The 20,755-nt window shown below is 43.3% G+C and overlaps 1 protein-coding gene across 1 annotated transcript in view; it reads right to left on the bottom strand.

Annotated features, from left to right (window-relative positions):
* The window catches only part of LAMA3 (laminin subunit alpha 3), a 287,589-nt gene that overhangs the window by 41,020 nt on the left and 225,814 nt on the right, over positions 1-20,755 (bottom strand). Inside the window, exons 41-45 of the mRNA XM_077270374.1 lie at positions 16,544-16,657; positions 6,367-6,485; positions 2,060-2,140; positions 1,828-1,934; positions 1,537-1,578 (exon numbers count right to left, since the gene is read on the bottom strand). Coding sequence (XP_077126489.1) covers positions 1,537-1,578; positions 1,828-1,934; positions 2,060-2,140; positions 6,367-6,485; positions 16,544-16,657 — 463 coding nt within the window. The remainder of the gene's footprint in view (positions 1-1,536; positions 1,579-1,827; positions 1,935-2,059; positions 2,141-6,366; positions 6,486-16,543; positions 16,658-20,755) is intronic.

Here is a 20,755-nt window from a genome sequence, read left to right on the forward strand (position 1 = left end):
ACAAACAGTCACGAACTCATGATCACCAGACTACGATTCAATCTGCGTTCACACGTAACTGTGACAAATCAGTAACATTTTTCCCACAATTTTGGAAAATAACAAAACGATTAGTTGCATGAAAAATGAAATGTGGTCATAATGTGCGAACGCAGCCCTAAACGAAGCCTGTTACCTCTGAAAATGGCCGCCTTACTGGAAGTGCAGCTACCGGGAAAAAATGAACTAATATACTTCTAGAAGCCGGCAGCTTTCAGTCATGGGGGTGGGCACAGAGCGTCTACAGTCATAGCTGATGGCACCACTTACTATACTGTTTAGCGGCAGCTGTAAACACACTGGAGCACTGAAGAGTGAGCTGTCAAAGTGCTGGGGAGTGATTCAGCCGCCACTCACAGTATATGGGGTACTGAGTGGTAACTGTAGCCGCTCCATGCACACCCCGTGACTGAAAGCCTGGGGTAAATACATTAACTTTTTTCCTGGTAGCCGCACTTTCAGTAATGTGGCCGGGCAGCATTGTACAGATATTTACAGATATTTATAGATAAAAAGCAATTTCCAGATGACCGGTTCCCTTTAAAGGGGAACCTGACAGCAGATACGTACTGCCCAGTCCACAGACATCATGTATCAGGCACTGGATGTATGGTCTCAGCCAGGTATGTTTGGCTATGATTCGCTATGGCGTTTCAGAGAAAATCATAATTTGAAAGTTATCGGGGACCGAGACACAAGGGAGACTCATTAGACAGGTGGGTCTCTGGTGACTTCCCTCTCCGCTGCCTGGAGTGACAGGTCTCCTCCTGTGTGGGTATATAGACCCATAGAAAACAGGGTCTTCTACAATGTGTGGTTCCTAAACTTTTGGTGTTATTTTAGGGCAATTTTGTCTCAATGTTAATAGCACAGTACTCCTTACTCAAATAAAGTACATCATGGTACAATGAAGATTATTATCATACACTGTGCTGCCAAGGAAAAGCAAAGGAAGGAGACCTTGATTTTAAGCTTACAGACATGTCACATGCTACAGCTTGAGAACTTAGGTTGACCCAGTGATGTAATTTGAAGCCCCAAAGTATCACAGGTCTTAAATAGTATTAGTCTTCTTATTTGGGCCAAAGGGACTTTTTGGGCCCTTGCACCCAGTACAGTTAAGCCCCTGGTTTGATGTTTTTCCGGACTATCCATCCCCTGGGTGTCCTGTCTTGGTGTCCCTCTCACATACAACCCCTATAAATTGACCAGTGAATTACTTGCCAGTATTTTAATTTTTTTTGCATTGTTTGACTCCTATAATCTCCAAACTGGTGGGAATCTTAACTACAATGACACGTCTAGACTGATGTCTTACATAGGCAGATATAACACATTCATGTGACAACTCCTTGTTTTCCTGCATATACTGTAAAAAGTAGCCAAGACCACCAGAAAGTCGCAAAAACATGATGACTTGATGTAACATATCTGCAGTTCCCCCCTGGATTGTATATACTTTCTACTGATAGAATCACATTTAGTGTCACCACTTACAGCCATCATCTCCTGTGTCTTTGGGATCTTCATCAAGGCATTCTGTAATGGAGGGAAATTAATATACAACATCACGTTATTGAAATTGTTTCGAGCAGTTAACAAGTTCATTTATTCATTTTTCGTGATACAAAGTTATCTCAACATATTATTACCCGTGTAAGAAGGATCTAATGAAGGAAAACTATGCTGTGGCCTGGAGCCAAGTCCATGAGTATGGAGCCGAAACCTCTAGTGATTAATGACAATAATGAGGATAAACTAGAAAGAGACATTCATCTTCATTCCTACCTCCTGTTAGAGGATCACAACTCATCAGCTGGCCATTGTTACCGCAGTTACATGGCTGACACTTGCCGCCAAGCCTTAAAGGATTCCCGAAATAGCCGTGTGCACATCTAGAAAACAGAAGATCTATACGTGAACATTATGCTATATGACACAGTGCTGTGAGTGTACACGCGGCTAAAAACACATATCATGAGTGCAGCCACGTATTGTATTAGACAGGACATATACTTACTCTCCGCAGTTGAACCCTGTGTATCCTGGTTTGCAGAAACACCTGAGATTTCTGCCACTTCCAGAACATCCGGTAGCAAAACTATAAAGAAGAAAGATTATTAATGTAACACTGTGAAAATAAAAGGTGTTTATATACAGTGGGTACAGAAAGTATTCAGACCCCTTTACATTTTTCACTCTTTGTTTCATTGCAGCCATTTGGTAAATTCAAAAAAATTCATTTTTTCTCATTAGTGTACACTCTGCACCCCATCTTGACTGAAAAAAAACTGAAATGTAGTAATTTTTGCAAATTTATTAAAAAAGAAAAACTGAAATATCACATGGTCATAAGTATTCAGACCCTTTGCTCAGACACTCATATTTAAGTCACATTCTGTCCATTTCCTTGTGATCCTCCTTGAGATGGTTCTACTCCTTCATTGGAGTCCATCTGTGTTTAATTAAACTGATAGGACTTTATTTGGAAAGGCACACACCTGTCTATATAAGAGCTCACAGTGCATGTCGGACCAAATGAGAACCATGAGGTCAAAGGAACTGGCCAAGGAGCTCAGAGACAGAATTGTGGCAAGGCACAGATCTGGCCAAGGTTACAACAAAATTTCTGCAGTACTCAAGGTTCTTAAGAGCATAGTGGTCTCCATAATCCTTAAATGGAAGAAGTTTGGAGCCACCAGAAGTCTTCCTAGACCTGGCCTTCCAGCCAAACTGAGCAATCGTGGGAGAAGAGCCTTGGTGAGAGAGGTAAAGAAGAACCCCAAGATCACTGTGACTGAGCTCCAGAGATGCAGTAGGGAGATGGGAGAAAGTTCCACAAAGTCAACTATCACTGCAGCCCTCCACCAATCAGGCCTTTATGGCAGAGTGGCCCGACGGAAGCCTCTCCTCAGTGCAAGACATATGAAAGCCCACAGAGTTTGCTAAACACAGGAAGGACTCCCAGGCTATGAGAAATAAGATTCTATGGTCTGATGAGATGAAGATAGACCTTTGTGGTGATAATTATGAGCAGTACGTGTGGAGAAAACCAGACACTGCTCATCACTTACACAATACAATCCCAACAGTGAAACATGGTGGTGGCAGCATCATGCTATGGGGGTGTTTTTCAGCTGCAGGGACAGGACTACTGGTTGTCATTGAAAGAAACATGAATACAGCTAAATACAGAGATATCCTGGATGAAAACCTCTTCCAGAGTGCTCTGGACCTCAGACTTGGCCGAAGGTTCACCTTCCAACAAGACAATGACTCTAAGCACACAGCTAAAATAACAAAGGAGTGGCTTCAAAACAACTCTGTGACCATTCTGACCTAAACCCAATTGAGCATCTCTGGAGAGACCTGAAAATGGCTGTGCACCAACATTCACCATCCAGCCTGACAGAACTGGAGAGGATCTGCAAGGAAGAATGGCAGAAGATCCCCAAATCCAGGTGTGAAAAACTTGTTGCATCATTCCCAAGAAGACTCATGACTGTACTAGCTCAAAAGGTGCTTCTACTCAATACTGAGCAAAGGGTCTGAATACTTATGACCATGGGATATTTAAGTTTTTTTTTCTTAATAAATTTGCAAAAATTTCTACATTTCTGTTTTTTTCAGTCAAGATGGGGTGCAGGGTGTACATTAATCTTGCACTTTGATGTGTCATGAGTACATTATGGCCATAAGAACCCGTCCTGTGCACCAGAACAGTTCTCTTTGTGATAGACATATCTTCATAATATACAACAGAATTGGCATATTATTAAAGGGAATTTGTCACCAGATTTGTGTTCCCTCATCTGGAAGCAGCATGATGTAGAGACAGGGACCCTGATTCCAGTGATATATTACTTAGTAACAGTTTTTTTTTTCAAAACTACAGCAAGCAGCAAACATTGCTGGAATCAGGGTCTCTGCTTCCACCTTAGGCCGGCGCCACACTCAGCGTATGAAAATACGGTCCGTTTTTTACGGCCGTAATACGCAGAAATGCTCCCAAAATAGTGATCCGTATGTCATCCGTAGGCAGGGTGTGGCACCGTATTTTGCGCATGGCATCCTCCGTATGTAATCCGTATGGCATCCGTACTGCAATATTTTCTCGCAGGCTTGCAAAACCGACATCTAATGGATTTATGTGCTCAAATGTTCGTTAAAACATATATACAGTCTATATATATATATATATATATATATATATATATATATATATATATATATATATATATATTTATATATGTCAGTGAGACACACATATATATATATATTTATATTTAATTCAGCGCTAGATAGCATAAAAGCCGGTAATTCAATTTTTCCCAGGCTCGAGTTCATATGAGGACATCCAGCAGGGGGCGCATCACCGAGACTCAAGGTAACTACAGGACATTCCCCTGCTTTTCATTCATTCCCCGGGGGTTTTACAGGCACGAGCACTGCATTAGCAGAGCTCCTGGGTGTAAAATGATTTAACGCCTTCAGATGGATTTACATCGTGGGACGTGACCTGAACAACGGAAGGTATGGGATATTGTTGTTTTTTTATTTTTCCTTTTTTACAGAACGAGGGTCTTCAGGTGGATTAAGAGTCTAATAAAATAATAAAACACCCTGTGTCTTTATTTCATTAAAGTACTTTGTAATAATGTGTGTGTGTTTTATTAACCATTTCGTACTATTGGATTAATAATGGATAGGTGTCATAATTGACGCCTCTCCATTATTAATCTGGCTTAATATCACCTTACAATAGCAAGGTGGCATTAACCCTTCATTACCCCATATCCCACTGCTACAGGGGAGTGGGAAGAGAGTGGCCAAGTGCCAGAATAGGCGCATCTTCCAGATGTGCCTTTTCTGGGGTGGCTGGGGGCAGATGTTTTTAGCCAGTGGGGTCCTATAACCATGGACCCTCTCTAGGCTATTAATATCTGCTCTCAGTCACTGGCTTTACCACTCTGGTGGAGAAAATTGCGCGGGAGCCCACGCCAATTTTTTCCGCGATTTAACCCTTTAATTTAATAGCTAGAGGGCCCAAATTTTGCACATACACACTACTAACATTAGTAGTGTGGAATATGCAAAAAAAAAAAGGGATATGAGATGGTTTACTGTATGTAAACCATGTCTCATATCATGTCGGGTTTGGGAAGGTGATAGCAAAAGCCGGCAATTGAATTACCGGCTTTTATGATATCTAGCGCTGAATGAAATATAAATATATATATATATATATATATATATATATATATATATATATATATATATATGTGTCTCACTGACATATATACATATATATATATATATATATATATATATATATATATATATTACCTATTCTATGTGTAAACATTTATTCTACCTATTCTATTCTGTCAGTGTGATTTTACTGTACACCGCACTGAATTGCCGGCTTTTCTCTATAACACCGGTGCGTATTTCTCGCAAGCCACATGCATGGTCCATGTGTAATCCGTATATTTCTCGCCCCCATAGACTTTCATTGGCGATTTTTTTGCGCAATACGGTGACAAACGCAGCATGCTGCGATTTTCTACGGCCGTACAAGACCGTATAATACGGATCAGTAAAATACGGCACATAGGAGCTGGGCCATAGAGAATCATTGTACCGTATGCAATCCGTATTTTCTGCACCTCTCATACGTCCGTAAAACTCGCTAGTGTGACGCCGGCCTTATGCTGCTCTCAAATAAGGAAGCGAAAACCTGGAGACCGATTCCCTTTAATATAGTTCTCCTTATTGTAGAATGGTCACGGCTATATCCATCTTACAGCACTCAGGCTATGCACTGCAGATTTTGCTGCGATATGACGTTGCGGATCCGCAGCAGTTTTCCATGAGGTGTACAGTACCATGTAAACCTATGGAAAACAAAATCCGCAGTGCACATGCTGAGGAAAAAAACCATGCGGAAACGCAGCGGTTTATATTCTGCAGCATGTCAATTCTTTGTGTGGATTCCGCAGCGGTTTACACCTGCTCCATAAAAGGAATCTGCAGGTGTAAAACCGCAGGTGGAATCCGCACAAAAACTGCAGTAAATCCGTTTACTGCGGTTTACCTGCGGATTTACCAAAAACAGTACGGAAAAATCCACACACCATTCCGCAGCGTGTGCACATATCCTTAGACAGGAATAATGCTATATAGAATGCATACTAAATGGAAAATTGCAAAATATTGATTCAGTTGTATGATTTCCCTTCAATTATTGAATATGTGAAAAATGTTCTAATATTCTACTGATTCATACTTTTAGTACAATATGTCCATCACAAATGTGAAACCCACCTGTTGGAGGCCACAGGGAGAGGGCAGGGACATAAGGTGCATGAGCCTTGGGTGGCGTCCCCACTGTAGCCTTCTCTGCACAGCTCGCAGTTGTCACCCTCCGTGTTATGCTGGCAATTCTACATACAGAGTCAGGGACAAATTAGTGGTATAGGAGTATATTTCTAACAACTACTTGTAAATAAGAACATAATTGCTGAATCTGTTTTCTCACGTCTCTTCACATGTGCCAACAGTTGTGCTGATTAAATAGTGACCCTAGGTGTAATGACTATGCTCTTATTTAATGGCTATGTGCTAATGTAATGGTTATGATCCAGACCACATATCATGAGTCTAGTCATACTTTTCCTTTATAACACATGAGGACATGCAGAATTAGACTGTTCTCATAGTCTGATATTCGGAGTCCGCCATCCTGTAGCAGCTTGTCCTGTATGTACAGCCGCTCCCTGAACACAACTGTTAACTCTGCAAACTCTACCATGAGATCTGACAGCTTCAGCAAAACTCAGCCACAAAGCAAGCATTGTCAGTGATTTATACCGTACATGCAAATAATGTCATTAGAAATGATTTATACAGGGGTGGAATTAAGGATCAGAGGTAGCATAGGCACCCGGACCTTGGTGCCTGAGGGGTTCAAAAGCCCTTCTGCCACACAAGTCTTATAAATGGCACAAGTTAAGGCCATGTTCACACGTTCAGTATTTTGCATCAACATTTGTAAGTCAATATCAGGAACAATCAGAGGAAAACTATAAGGGTATGTCTCCACGTTCAGGATGGCCGGCGGTATCGCCGCAGCGGCGAAGCCGCTCGGCGCTAAGCCCCGCCCCCTTTCTGGGACGCGATCATGCCGGATGTGTTAACTCTTCACATCCGGGATGATCGCTCTGTCCCATAGGGCCCTGTGATATGCCTTGCGGGGACGCTGCGTCCCCGCAAGGTGTACGGACATGCTGCGATCTGAAAAGACGCGCAGCATGTCCGGAGTCGCAGGGCCGCCGCGTGCGGGTTTCCACGCATAGTGGAGACGGGATTTCATAAAATCCCCTCCACTATGCTGGAACATCTGGACGCTGCTTTTTTGACGCTGCAGCTCTGCGCAGCGTCAAAAAAGCAGCGTTTCCTGACCGTGGAAACATACCCTAATAGAAAATGTCACCACTTCTGCATTTTTCACCCACTTGTGGATTTGGCTTATGGCTAGATAAGAGTGGACCTGTGGAAGTTTGAGTTCGGGTACTTTATTCCAAAGTTTGGGTCGGGTACGAGAACTGTAGGCAATCTGGAACTAGAACCCACTAACTGTCTGGTACGAATCCTGAACTTTTATGTTCCGGTCAGCTCATTTCTACTCAGGGCTCTTTCAGATGTCCATGATCCTCAGATTACAGTGCACGGACTGGCTGTGCGTCTCACAACCCTAAGCATGACAACTTCATATATTTGTATGAGCCTGTCACGCTCGGGGTGGTTAGATGCACAGCCAGTCCGAGCACTGTGATCTGAGGATCACGGACGTCTGAAAGAGCCCTAAGCCAAAACCAGGAGTGGGTGATAAATACAGAAGTGGAGCATATGTTTCTATTATACTTTTCCTCTGATTGCTCCTCTCCTGGTTTTGGCTTACAGATACTGACCAAATACTGGATGTGTGAATGTGGCCTTAGTGGGAGTTCAATCATAGATTTTACATCGGGTTGCATGACCCTCATGTTACAAAGCTGGATTCATCACTTACATAACATTGTGAAAAACATTCTGTAACATGTAAAAAAAAAATCCTAAAAGAAGAAACCTTATAGGTAAGTCATTCCTATATGTATGTACATATATAATGCCTAATTGAGCATATCCACAATCAGAGCTCAGCTTCAGCTTTGGACAGAACCGCTCACATATTTCTGGATGTTGCCCCTGAATTTCTGATTTAAAGATAAAATATAAAAGAAAACTCAGCTCGACAATCAGCATTCCTCAGGCAGATTTAGTAATAATTAGCCAGCTTGGCCACTATACAAAACGGTGGGTTAAAGTCCATAAGGATATCCACTGAGGTAAAGTGAGTTTTCTGAAATCTCATGCACACGCTACATTTTGTTCTTTGCAGGTTTGAATCTTCAAAACATTTTGTAAAATCTGCAGAGTGTCAATTATTTCACAAGAATGGAAAAATTCAAATAAAAATGCACCCAGAGCACATGTATAAGGGTATGTGCACATGCTGCGGATTACTCTGCAGATTTTTCCAGACTGATTTTGGTAAATCCGCAGGTAATCCGCACTGCAATTTTTTTGAGGATTTTGTGCGGATTCCAACTGCAGTTTTACACCTGCGGATTCCTATTGAGGAGCAGGTGTAAACCGCTGCAGAATCTGCACAAAGAATTGACATGCTGCGGAATAAACAATGCAGCGTTTCTGCGCGTTTTTTTCCGCAGCATGTGCACCGCGGATTTCATTTTTCATAGGTTTACATGGTACTGTAAAATCATGGAAAACTGCTGCGAATCTGCACCGGCCAATCCGCTGCAGATCCGCAGCAAAATCCGCGACGTGTGCACATACCCTAAGGGTATGTTTCCACGATCAGGATGGCCGGCGGTATTTCCGCAGCGGCGAAGCCGCTCGGCGCTAAGCCCCGCCCCCTTTCTGGGACGCGATCATGCCGGATGTGTTAACTCTTCACATCCGGGATGATCGCTCTCTCCCATAGGGCCCTGTGTTATGCCTTGCGGGGACGCTGCGTCCCCGCAAGGTGTACGGGCATGCTGCGATCTGAAAAGATGCGCAGCATGTCCGTAGTCGCAGGGCCGCCACGTGCGGGTTTCCACGCATAGTGCAGACGGGATTTCATCAAATCCCCTCCACTATGCTGGAACATCTGGACGCTGCGTGTTTGACGCTGCAGCGCTGCGCAGCGTCAAACTCGCAGCGTTTACTGAACGTGGAAACATACCCTAAGGGCCCATTCAGACGTCCGTTATCACGTACGAGTGCTATCCATGTTTTTTATAGATAGCACCAGTACCTGTGATAGTTTATGGGGACATTCACATGTCCATGATTTTTTGCGGACCGAGAGGCCCATGGAAAATCGCGGTGACATGTCTGATTATGATCCGAGGGTCGAATCAAAATCGTTAATGCAAGTCTATGGATTTGTGAAAAAAAAAAATTGGACTGCACTCGGATGACATCAGTATAGAGATGTCGGAGAAACTTTTTTTTTCCTTCATGTATGAGAAAAACAGATACCAGTCGGACCACAGTCTGACTAAAGTCTCATCAGAATAATCAGTCTGTTTTTTCCGTAAGTGGAAAAATCGGACGTGTGAATGAGCCTTAAATGTGTCAAAATTGGCATATTTTACCAGGCGCTTTTGCTGCCGACACTGGTTTTGGTGCAGAAACGTCTGCTGCAAATACACAGAGTGCGCACAGCCTAATTCTGCTAGCACTTCTCAGCTGTGCCCTATGAACTATCCCATGTGGTGAACGCCATGCTTCTGATTATCAGTATTCATCATTAGAGGATATTTCCGCTCTCTCATATAAGTAACCTATTAATGCTCAGGCCACAAACCCTTTTGTAATCAGACAATTTGTTTAAAATATAGATTAATCAAAATCATGGCAAACAATTTTCAGGAGATATTTTGCTCAAAAATCCCAGCATACAGCAATTAAAAAAAAGAAATCAGTGGCGACACGCTTGACTGGAGCAACTTTGCAGACATGCAAGCCACACAATGCATTACTGTGAGGAGCGATTATATTGGAAGCCCCCCCCCCCCTACTTTACGTAGGGAATATAGGGGGGGTCACATGGCCACACAGTCTCTACTGTTCATTGGTCATTTCTGGTTACTAACCAAATTGGATGTTTTTACTATTCATAGTTGTTATACTATTGGGTAAATCCGGCTCCAATCAGCTGTTTTGGCAGTTTTATAACGACTGACAATTGGTTGTCAGTGCGTTGCCATGCTGTCGCCGGAATATTTATGGCCGTGTTATGGCAAGGTGCAGTCATTGTGAGGTACCGTTTGAAGAAAAGAAGACCCCACTGTCTGGATGGATAACCTATTACAGCAACTTATTGCTAGAGCTGGGGAAGAGGGCGGCGCAGAATGGCTGAGATCGTGCCTTAACTCCAGGCCTGTTACCTCAAGTCCTGAAGCAGTTCCGGTTACATCGGTTCCCAGCCCTGTGCCTCAGAGTCCAAGCATGCCTCCGACATTGTCACCGAGTCACCGCGGCAGCACTAGGAAGAGGAAGCCCCGGACGACTTACTCTCCATCTCCGGCACCTCCTCCGGTCAGCAGCGCAGCGCCAGAGCGTTCCAGGAAGTCCCGCCTGCCTCCAACGAGAAGGTCGCGGAGCCCATCGCGAGATTCATGGAGGCGCCGGGAAGTGTAGCCGTCCACGTCATCACGCGCCGACACCAGGGCAGAAGAACGTCGCGGACGGAAGAAGATGCCGACGAGAGCGGCAATTTCAAACGCCGGCTCTCCTTACCAGGCGGATTCTGGTTTCTCTTTCCCTCCGCTGTCTGGAGCTCTGCATCCTCATACCCAGGATCCGGAGTCCCTCTCTACACCAGCCACGCAGCTGCGCTCGCCTAACAGGGAGGGCTCGAGTGCATGCTGCGCACCGGATGCTACATCAGAAAACAGAAGCTCTGGAAGGGGTGAGATGATTAATACCAATGTTTCTTTATTTGATGCTGATATTAAGCGCATTGTTCAGAATGTTCTCTCTGAAACATTAAGTGGTATTCTTCCTTCTGCCCCTCCTTCCATTTCTCACATAGATCTAACTTCCATTCCTAAGAATACATTTAAGGAGGCATTAACATGTGATTTATCTCCTTTAGGCTTCCATTTGAGCTCCGCTACTAAGGAACTCATTTGGAGCAATAATTATGTGGATTTGTTTTCACTTCTTCCTCGCAGGGAACAGCCAAGTAAAATAGATAGGAAGGAAGACAAGCCTGATTCTGATGACGCCAAGCGTATTTTTAAATCTTTCAACAATTGGTTGCAGGCGTTTTCTATTTACTCGGCTGTTCTAGGTGAAAAATCTCCACAGCTTTGTAGCAGATTATTTCAACATATCGATATAATACTTGAAGCGTACCGCAACTTTGGAGGAGTCGCGTGGCTTCATTACGATGAAGCTTTTCGCCAAAAGCTGGCTGTACATCCTGAGGTTCACTGGGGCAGTAAGGATGTTGGATTATGGTTAAACCTAATGCTCCCGCAAAGACATTTTTCTTCCAGAGCTTCTTCTGCCCCTGTCCCTAGGAAAGGATTCTGTTTTACCTTTAATGAATCCAGTTGTAAATGGGGCTCAAATTGTCGTTTTCGCCATGAGTGTTCCTTTTGCGGGAACGGACACCCCGCTTTCAAATGTTTTAAAAAACAGTCTGCCCAATCTATCTCAAAAGAGCCTACTGGAAAGAGCACAGACACCAGTGAAAGTGGAAAATATGGTGTCATGGCTAAATCGATACCCAGACCAAATGATCAGTAGCCTGCTTTTTAACGGTTTTACTTACGGCTTTTTTGTTCCTCCTTTTAAGGGATCAGGCTGCCAAATCGTTAATAATTTACGTTCGGTTGATTTGTATCCTGATGTAGCGGAAGAGAAAATTAGGCATGAGTTGGATCTCGGTAGGGTAGCTGGTCCTTTTTCCTCTCCTCCTTTTCCAGATTTTCGAATTTCACCACTAGGTGTGGTTCCTAAACGAGAACCTGGTTCTTTTCGCCTTATTCATCATTTATCCTTTCCGGCGGGATCTTCTTTGAATGATGAAATTGATAGTGCAGCTTGCTCAGTGTCTTATTCTTCTTTTGACAAGGCAGTGGACATTTTGAGGCACTTTGGGCAGGACGCATTATTAGCAAAATCGGACATTAAATCCGCCTTTCGGCTTCTCCCGGTTCACCCTGACGGTTTTTCCTCCCTGGGTTTTCATTTTCTAAATTGTTTTTTCTTTGACAAATGTCTTCCTATGGGTTTTTCTTTATCTTGTTTTTATTTTGAAACCTTTTCTACCTTTTTGCATTGGGTTTTGGAAACAAATTCTCCTGGGTCAGGCATTTTGCATTATTTAGATGACTTTTTATTTGTAGGTCCCCCTTCTTCCTCTAATTGTCTTTTGACATTGAATTCCTTCATTAGCTTATGTAATCATTTTGGTGTACCCCTTGCTCATGAGAAAACGGTTTATCCCGCTACATCTATTGAATTTTTAGGCATTGTTTTAGATTCCTCTGCTATGGAATGTAGACTCCCAGAAGAGAAAATCTCTAAACTGCGATCAGCTTTACACAAATTTCTCTCCAAACCAAAGTCTACCCTGAAAGAATTACAGTCATTATTAGGCCTTTTGAACTTTGCCACGAGAATCATTCCAGTTGGCAGGGCATTTTCCCGCCGTCTGTATGACGCTACGAAGGGCGTTTCTTCCCCTACTTCTCATGTGCGAATAAGTTCTGCTCTGAAGGAAGACGCCAGAACCTGGCTGACTTTTATTTCTGAGTTTAACGGGAAATCTTGTTGGCAAACGGCGTTCATTTCCTCCGATTCTTTTCCGTTTGTTGTTTCAGTCCAGACTCTCAAGGGTTGTGGAATATTGTTTACATCATATTGGATTGCGCAGGACTGGCCCGATTCATGGGTGGCTTGTGGCCTTACTAAGAACCGGATGGTTTTGGAACTTTTTTCCATTTTTTTGGGTGTCTCTACTTGGGGTTTTCATTTCAAAAACTCAAGAATTATCATTTTGTCCCTCGACCCTGGTGTCATCTTCTCCATCAACACCTTATCTTCCAAGAACAAATGGGCTGCAAGTATTTTACGGCAGTTGGTAATGATTTGTCTTAAGTTGAATATTTGGCTTAAGGCGGCTTCTGGTAAAAGCAAATTTTGTTCTGCAGTTGACGCTTTGTGTGCACGTCATTGGTCACTTTTTCGTTCACAGGTACCAGGGGCGGATTCAGAAGAAACTCCTTGCCCACGTTTGATCTGGGACATGATTGTAATCTGATCCCTCACTTTATTCAGAAATCTGTGTCAGATAGAACATGGGCCAGCTATTCGGCCGCATGGTTCGCTTGGCTTGCTTTTTGTAACCTTAATGCTTTTAACCCAAAAGTATCTGACCCCATGGCTGGTCTACACTTTGCGGAGTCTTTAGTACTTCAAGGTTTCTCATATTCCTCGGTAACTAAATATCTAGCGGGGGTCTCCTTTTTTCTGAAACTTTCCGGAGAGTTACCATTAACGGCAATTTTTACAATCAAGCAGTTTTTAAAAGGGTTGAGGAAGAGCAATTTTCAGCCTGACACCAGACGGCCGATCTCTTTGCCCCTGCTTAAGGAGTTATGTTCAGCCCTGAGCCAAGTTTGTATCAATTCAGATGAGGTTTTATTATTTCATGCAGCCTTTTGTTTGGCCTTTTTCGGAGCGCTTAGAGTGGGCGAATTGGTATCGGCTAAAAAATCTCATCCTTCTGGATTGATGTTATCGGATATACGGTTTTATGATGGTTTTTTCTTATTGTTCATTAGGAGATCTAAAACTGATCAATTAGCAAGAGGGACCAGCATTAAAATTTCTTCCTTCCCGGACCCATTCATATGCCCAATTTTTAACATGAACCGTTGGTTACATGCTAGGTCACCCGCAGAAGGACCGTTGTTTATACATAAAGACGGTTCAGCAGCTACAATTTTTCAGTTTAATTTTATTTTAAAGAATTGTTTGAAATCCCTTGGCAAAGAGCATCTTAAAATCTCCTCTCACTCTTTTAGGATCGGTGCAGCAACCGAAGCTTCTAGGGCTGGCCTCTGTGATTCTCAGATTAAACAAATTGGGAGATGGGAATCCAGAAGATTTAAATTATATGTGCGGCATGACTTGTATGATTACTAATTATCGATTTATTTGCAGGTCCTTTCATAGTTTGGATACTTGGTCATTCATTTATTTTTTGGGCACAGAGGCGAGCTTCTCAACGAAGTTATACCGAGAATTTGTCGTTCGACCCTTCCTTGGTCTAAATATTTTGGCACGGTGTTCGAGGACTGAAGTGGTATAATTTAATTTTTCAATTTCGTTATTGTATTAATTTGTATCCGTTTCCGGATTTGGTAATTTTCCATCTAGGCGGTAACGATCTCGGTAAGTTAAGAACTCTGGATTTACTTGCTAATATGCGAGCTGATATAGTAAATCTCAGGCAATCCTTTCCTTTCCCGAGTTTTGTATTTTCCGAGATCGTCCCGAGGTTGGTTTGGCGTTCCGCTGAATCTGGTTTTATGGACAAAATTCGCAAAAGGGTAAATAAGAATATGGAGAAGTTTTTTCCGTTGGTTAATGGGTTTTCTTACAGGCACGTCGAGCTTGAAGGTTTTTTGCCTGGTCTATATCAACAGGATTTGGTTCATTTATCCAATATTGGTAGTGATATTTTTAAAGGGAACCTGTCACCACGTTTTTGGAAGATGGGATAAAAATAGCGTTAAATAGGGGCAGAGGTGGGCGTTACATTAGTGTGTGTGTTATGCGTTTATTACCCACCTAAGTTGCCGAAATAACTTTGCAAAGTCTCAGTTTTCGCCTGTCAATCAGGCTGGTCAGGTCACATGGGCGTGGTGTCTTCACCCAGATTTGGCGTAGTTTTCCGTTGGTGGCGTAGTGGTGTGCGCATGCCCAAAGTCCGGAATCCTCTTCCAGGGGATTTAAAATAGCGCGGTGTTCGTTATTGCATTGGTGATCGGTGGGCGCGGCCATCTTCCTTTGGCCGCGCGTGCGCAGAAGCGGCGCTCTGCTGGCCGCGGCTTCAGGAAAATGGCCGCGGGATGCCGCGCGTGCGCAGATGGAGATCGCGGCGGCCATTTTCCTGAAGCCGCGGCCAGCAGAGCGCCGCTTCTGCGCACGCGCGGCCAAAGGAAGATGGCCGCGCCCACCGATCACCAATGCAATAACGAACACCGCGCTATTTTAAATCCCCTGGAAGAGGATTCCGGACTTTGGGCATGCGCACACCACTACGCCACCAACGGAAAACTACGCCAAATCTGGGGGAAGACAACGCCCATGCGACCTGACCAGCCTGATTGACAGGCGAAAACGGAGACTTTGCAAAGTTATTTCGGCAACTTAGGTGGGTAATAAACGCATAACACACACACTAATGTAACGCCCACCTCTGCCCCTATTTAACGCTATTTTTATCCCATCTTCCAAAAACGTGGTGACAGGTTCCCTTTAATCTGGACATGCAAAGCATAGTGGAAAAATGGCTGTGCGGTGTGGGGGGGGGGCCTCGTCTCAGTGAGCCGAGGCTTGTGGGAAAATCGCCCAGTCTATGGGTGGATGGTTGATTGGTTTGTGGAATATTTGGTGAAATTACATGATTTATTTATCTGGGAATGTTTTGTTAATTTTTATGAGTAACCCAAAATAAACATCACGGCCTTATTTTTCCACTAAGAAAGCTTTGTCGTGTGTTTATTTCATGTATGAATGAGGCTTGTGTTGCCATGGAAGCCCCCCCCTACTTTACGTAGGGAATATAGGGGGGGTCACATGGCCACACAGTCTCTACTGTTCATTGGTCATTTCTGGTTACTAACCAAATTGGATGTTTTTACTATTCATAGCTGTTATACTATTGGGTAAATCCGGCTCCAATCAGCTCTTTTGGCGGTTTTATAACGACTGACAATTGGTTGTCAGTGCGTTGCCATGCTGTCGCCGGGATATTTATGGCCGTGTTATGGCAAGGTGCAGTCATTGTGAGGTACCGTTTGAAGAAAAGAAGACCCCACCCTCCCGCCCTTAAATTTTGCTTTGTCGTGATGTTTATGTTGTGGGAAAATCGCCCAGTCTATGGGTGGATGGTTGATTGGTTTGTGGAATATTTGGTGAAATTACATGATTTATTTATCTGGGAATGTTTTGTAAATTTTTATGAGTAACCCAAAATAAACATCACGGCCTTATTTTTCCACTAAGAAAGCTTTGTCGTGTGTTTATTTCATGTATGAATGAGGCTTGTGTTGCCATGTAGTCAGACATAACAAGTCTCGGTGTCGGCCGTGCAGCAATCTTAACAAATAAAAATTTCTGAGGAATGACATGAAATGGAACTTACAATGCATATTCCAGATCCGTCATGGCATCGGCTGGAATGCCCATTACATCTGCAAGGGACACATCGTCCGAGATACAACCCTTTATTCTCCCGATAATGCCCGGGTGCACATGCCTGTGAGAGGAGAGAAGATTAAAGAGGATCCTGTATATCCAGGTTTATATAGTACAAGCTTGGCTAAAAGAAAAGCATTAGCATCAGACGCACTATGTGACCAAAAGTGTCTGCTCGGTTTCATTACATACGCTAGCCTTTAGGCCACGTTCACACATTCAGTATTTGGTCAGTTTTTTACCTCAGTATCTGTAAGCCAAAACTGGGAGTGGGTGATAAATCCAGAAGTGGTGACGTGTTTCTATTCTACTTTTCCTCTGATTGTTCCACTCTTAGCTTATAAATACTGATGTAAAATATGGAATATGTGAACTATGCCTTAATCAGAGAAAACCTCACATCACAGTTGCACTTAGTTGAGACTCAGGGAAGGTTCACACAACAGTATAAAAAATTGTTCAGAGTTTTATTGAGAAAAAAAGGCGATTTTTTTCTCACTTGTCATCCGTATATATAATCCGTTTTTTTACGGCAGCAGCTATTAATCAATTACAGTTTCCCGTTACAGAATTAGAATGTATATGTAAAAATCAGATGCGATACTGCGGCTCTGTATAACATCCAATTTATTTTCGCGCACCCATAGACTTGAATGGGCGAGTCTCATACGATTTATAGAATAAACTAGTGCATACTGCGATTTTTTTCAACGCAGATTTAGTCAGTGGAAAAAAATGCTTATCTTCACTGCCCCAATGAATAACACTGCAAACACGTGAACACGGTTATGTGACCGAGCCCTTACTGTATGGCACATTTACTGCACCTTCAGAAAAAATGGGAAGAGCGTAGCGGGAGGTGTAGTTGAGCACAGCAAGCAAATTCATTAAACTTTACACCAGAAAAGTGGGGTAACATACAATGGCAATGTTCTGTAATTACTGACTGGAGTATGTTCTTTACAGTGGTGCCCGGTAGCTCAAAGATGCACCTCATTCAGTAATGCAAGAAAAGTGGGGTAACATACAATAGCGATGTTCTCCAATTACTGACTGGAGTACGTTCCTTACAGTGGTGCCCCGTAGCTGAAAGATGCACCTCATTCAGTAATGCATTCGGAACACCTTACATGTAACACAGCAGTTTGATGAATCAAAACCTATGGATTCTCTGAGGAAACCTTTTGTGCCTTCGCTCCCATTCAGGCTACATGCGCACCGATCTACTGTATACGCAATCCCTATACTATAAATTGGGAAGATAATGGCCAAGTTCAGTATAATACCCTAGTAGAGCATGCTGACTGAGAAAATGAAACATGGAGGGGGTCATTTCAGTCCTCTTTTTCTGGTCATAGTCACCTGTTAGCAATTCATGTACTGTATAGAAAATGCCCACTGTTCCTCTGACGTAGGATATCCCTGAATTTCATGCACTCCAGAGGCCACAATTGGGAAAGAATTTATTGATTCTATATTCCCCATACAAATTATTAAAACATAAATTTTCTGAAAGTTCTAATAACGGTAAATTAGATCCACACTAGTTCCAGTCAACGGTACAATCTTTCATATGCCATATATTACCTAAATTTTCAAAGTTTCTATATAGTTAAGATGCAAATTGCCTCTTCAGTGAGGAAGAAGACTTGAACTCTATAGCGCCACCTGTTGGAAGCAGCAATACTACAAGTCACTATCGCCCCTTTAACGAGTCTTGTAATATGACTTGGATAAAAGCCAAATCAGAATCTCAATTCGCAGACGCGGTGTTTAGGGCTATTGGTCCTCATCAGTGCGAAGTATGAGAACTGATTTGGCTAGGTGAGAGGCTCTGGACTGGGGTCTAAGGGGTAACATTTGTCCTTGTGGAGAGTGACATACCAGCTCTGGCATGCCAAGGTAAGGAGGCTTATTCGCCGTGCAATGTTCCTCTACACTTTTGAGGAATAGGTGGTCCAAATAGTGTTTATGTACTAAGGATTTCTAGTCTGTCAGTCTAATGACTACTGAGGATTTATTAAAGAGCAAAGTGGACATAAATTGTGCAGTAAAATAACAATAATGATGCAGATGTCCAATTATCTCAAAGGACTTAAAGATTTTACAAAAAAAACTGTATACCCTATTAAGTAGATCAAATAGACCAGATAAGACTGGAACATTTTTTTTTTTAAATCCATGTCAGAATGGCTATATAATCCTGATATTAAGATGAACAATTTATGAGTCCAGCTATAGAGTCATAAGTCCAAGTGTATTCTGACAGCTGCAGCTTGTACTGAGTAGTGTGAGATCTCAGCAGCTGGAGGGACACTGAGGAGATGCCAATCAGGCTTTGTGAGCGAAGATTGACTTAAGATTTCATAAAGGATTATACATCCGTTTTCACATGGATTTTCACAGTAATTACATAAGTCTCATTAGAATGAAGATCTATTTAATAATGTATGTAGTTTATATTGTGAATTCTGGTGGAAAATACATTTTTAACCCTCTGTCAGGGGCAACTGATCTGACAGGCGCAGCTCACTTAGTTTCATTTCTCTATTTTCAGTGGTTTGTCTGGGAAACACCATCCTCCCAGTACCTTCCTAAAGGCTGTGTGAAACCTGATAAGCCTATTGTGCTGCAGGAGATCAGATATCAGTGTTTTGGCTTCTCCGGCTCATTGCCCCTGAATGTGTCACACCTTTGACGGTTAGAATTTGCTGTTTTTATTCATCCCAATTGTGTTTTTAGCTTGTTTTATAAATAGCTAGTGCTAAATTTGTGGATTTGTCATAGAAGGTTTTGTTAGAAATAAGAGTGTGCTTCTCAGGCACATTGCGCCCTAACACATATTCTCTCTCTTGCTTCAGCTTTTCTTCTGAAATGGCGAGGAGAATATTTGACTTGTCCAATGCCCTTCATGTTGAGCAAGTGCAAAATATACTGCTTGCTGATGAGACAGACCCCGTACAGCTAGAAGATTTAGGGGAAGAAAGTGACATTGATTCAGAAGATGATGTGGAAGAATGTCCAAGTGTGTCTGATACAGATCAAGGGCTGTCCCACACGTCCAGATAATTCCGGTACCGGAATAAATCGGTACCGGAGTTATCCGTGTCCGTGTGCCTGGGAACTCACGTAGGCCATACATGCGGCACACGTGTGCCGCCCGTATGGCGAGTGGGTACCACACGGAGCGTGTGGTACCCACGCGTGTGGTACCCTGCATCGTGCTGAAGCCGCGATTCATATGTTCCCTGCAGCAGCGTTTGCTGCAGAGAAAATATGAATAACAGTGTTTAAAGTAAAGATCTATGTGTCCGCCGCCCTCCCACCCCCTGTGCGCCCCCCCCCGCTGTTCTGAAAATACTTACCCGCCTCCCTCGCTGCTTCCTGGTCTGGCCGCGGCTTCTAGTGTATGCGGTCACGTGGGGCCGATCATTTACAGTCATGAATATGTGGCTCCACCTCCCATAGGGGCGGAGCCGACTATTCATGATTGTAAATGAGCGGCCCCACGTGACCGCATACAGTAGGAGGCGCGGGGCAGAGAGGAAGGAGTGACAGCCAACGAGGGACATAGATCTTTATTTTAAACACTATTATTCATATTTTCTCTGCAGCAAACGCTGCTGCAGGGAACATATGAATCGCGGCTTCAGCACCATGTGGGGGGGACAGCGCTTACTGTAGCGCTGTCTCCTGCACGCACACGGACCCCAGACGGAGAACGTCCGTGTGAGGTCCGTGTTTTACACGGACCCATTGACTCTATTGGGTCCGTGTAATCCGTGCGCTCCCACGAACACTGACATGTCTCCGTGTTTGGCACACGGAGACACGGTCCGCAAAAAATCAATGACATCTGAACAGATGCATTGATTTTTATGGGTCTACGTGTGTCAGTGTCTCCGGTACGTGAGGAAACTGTCACCTCACGTACCGGAGCCACTGACGTGTGAAACCGGCCCAAGATGGAGAGAGTGAGGAGGATGCTCAAGACATAGAAACATATTACTTTTCTGGTTATTAAACATTTTTTTCCACCTGATTATGTGTATTCTCATTTATTACATTCCTATTAAGGTAACTGATCACTTTTAGAGCATTGAAATTTTTTAAAAAGGAAAATATAGCCAATTTTCTAGCCTGTGCCGGACAGGCGCAA

The sequence above is a fragment of the Ranitomeya variabilis genome, chromosome 6 (genome assembly GCF_051348905.1).
Source record: "Ranitomeya variabilis isolate aRanVar5 chromosome 6, aRanVar5.hap1, whole genome shotgun sequence".
Lineage (NCBI taxonomy): Eukaryota > Metazoa > Chordata > Amphibia > Anura > Dendrobatidae > Ranitomeya > Ranitomeya variabilis.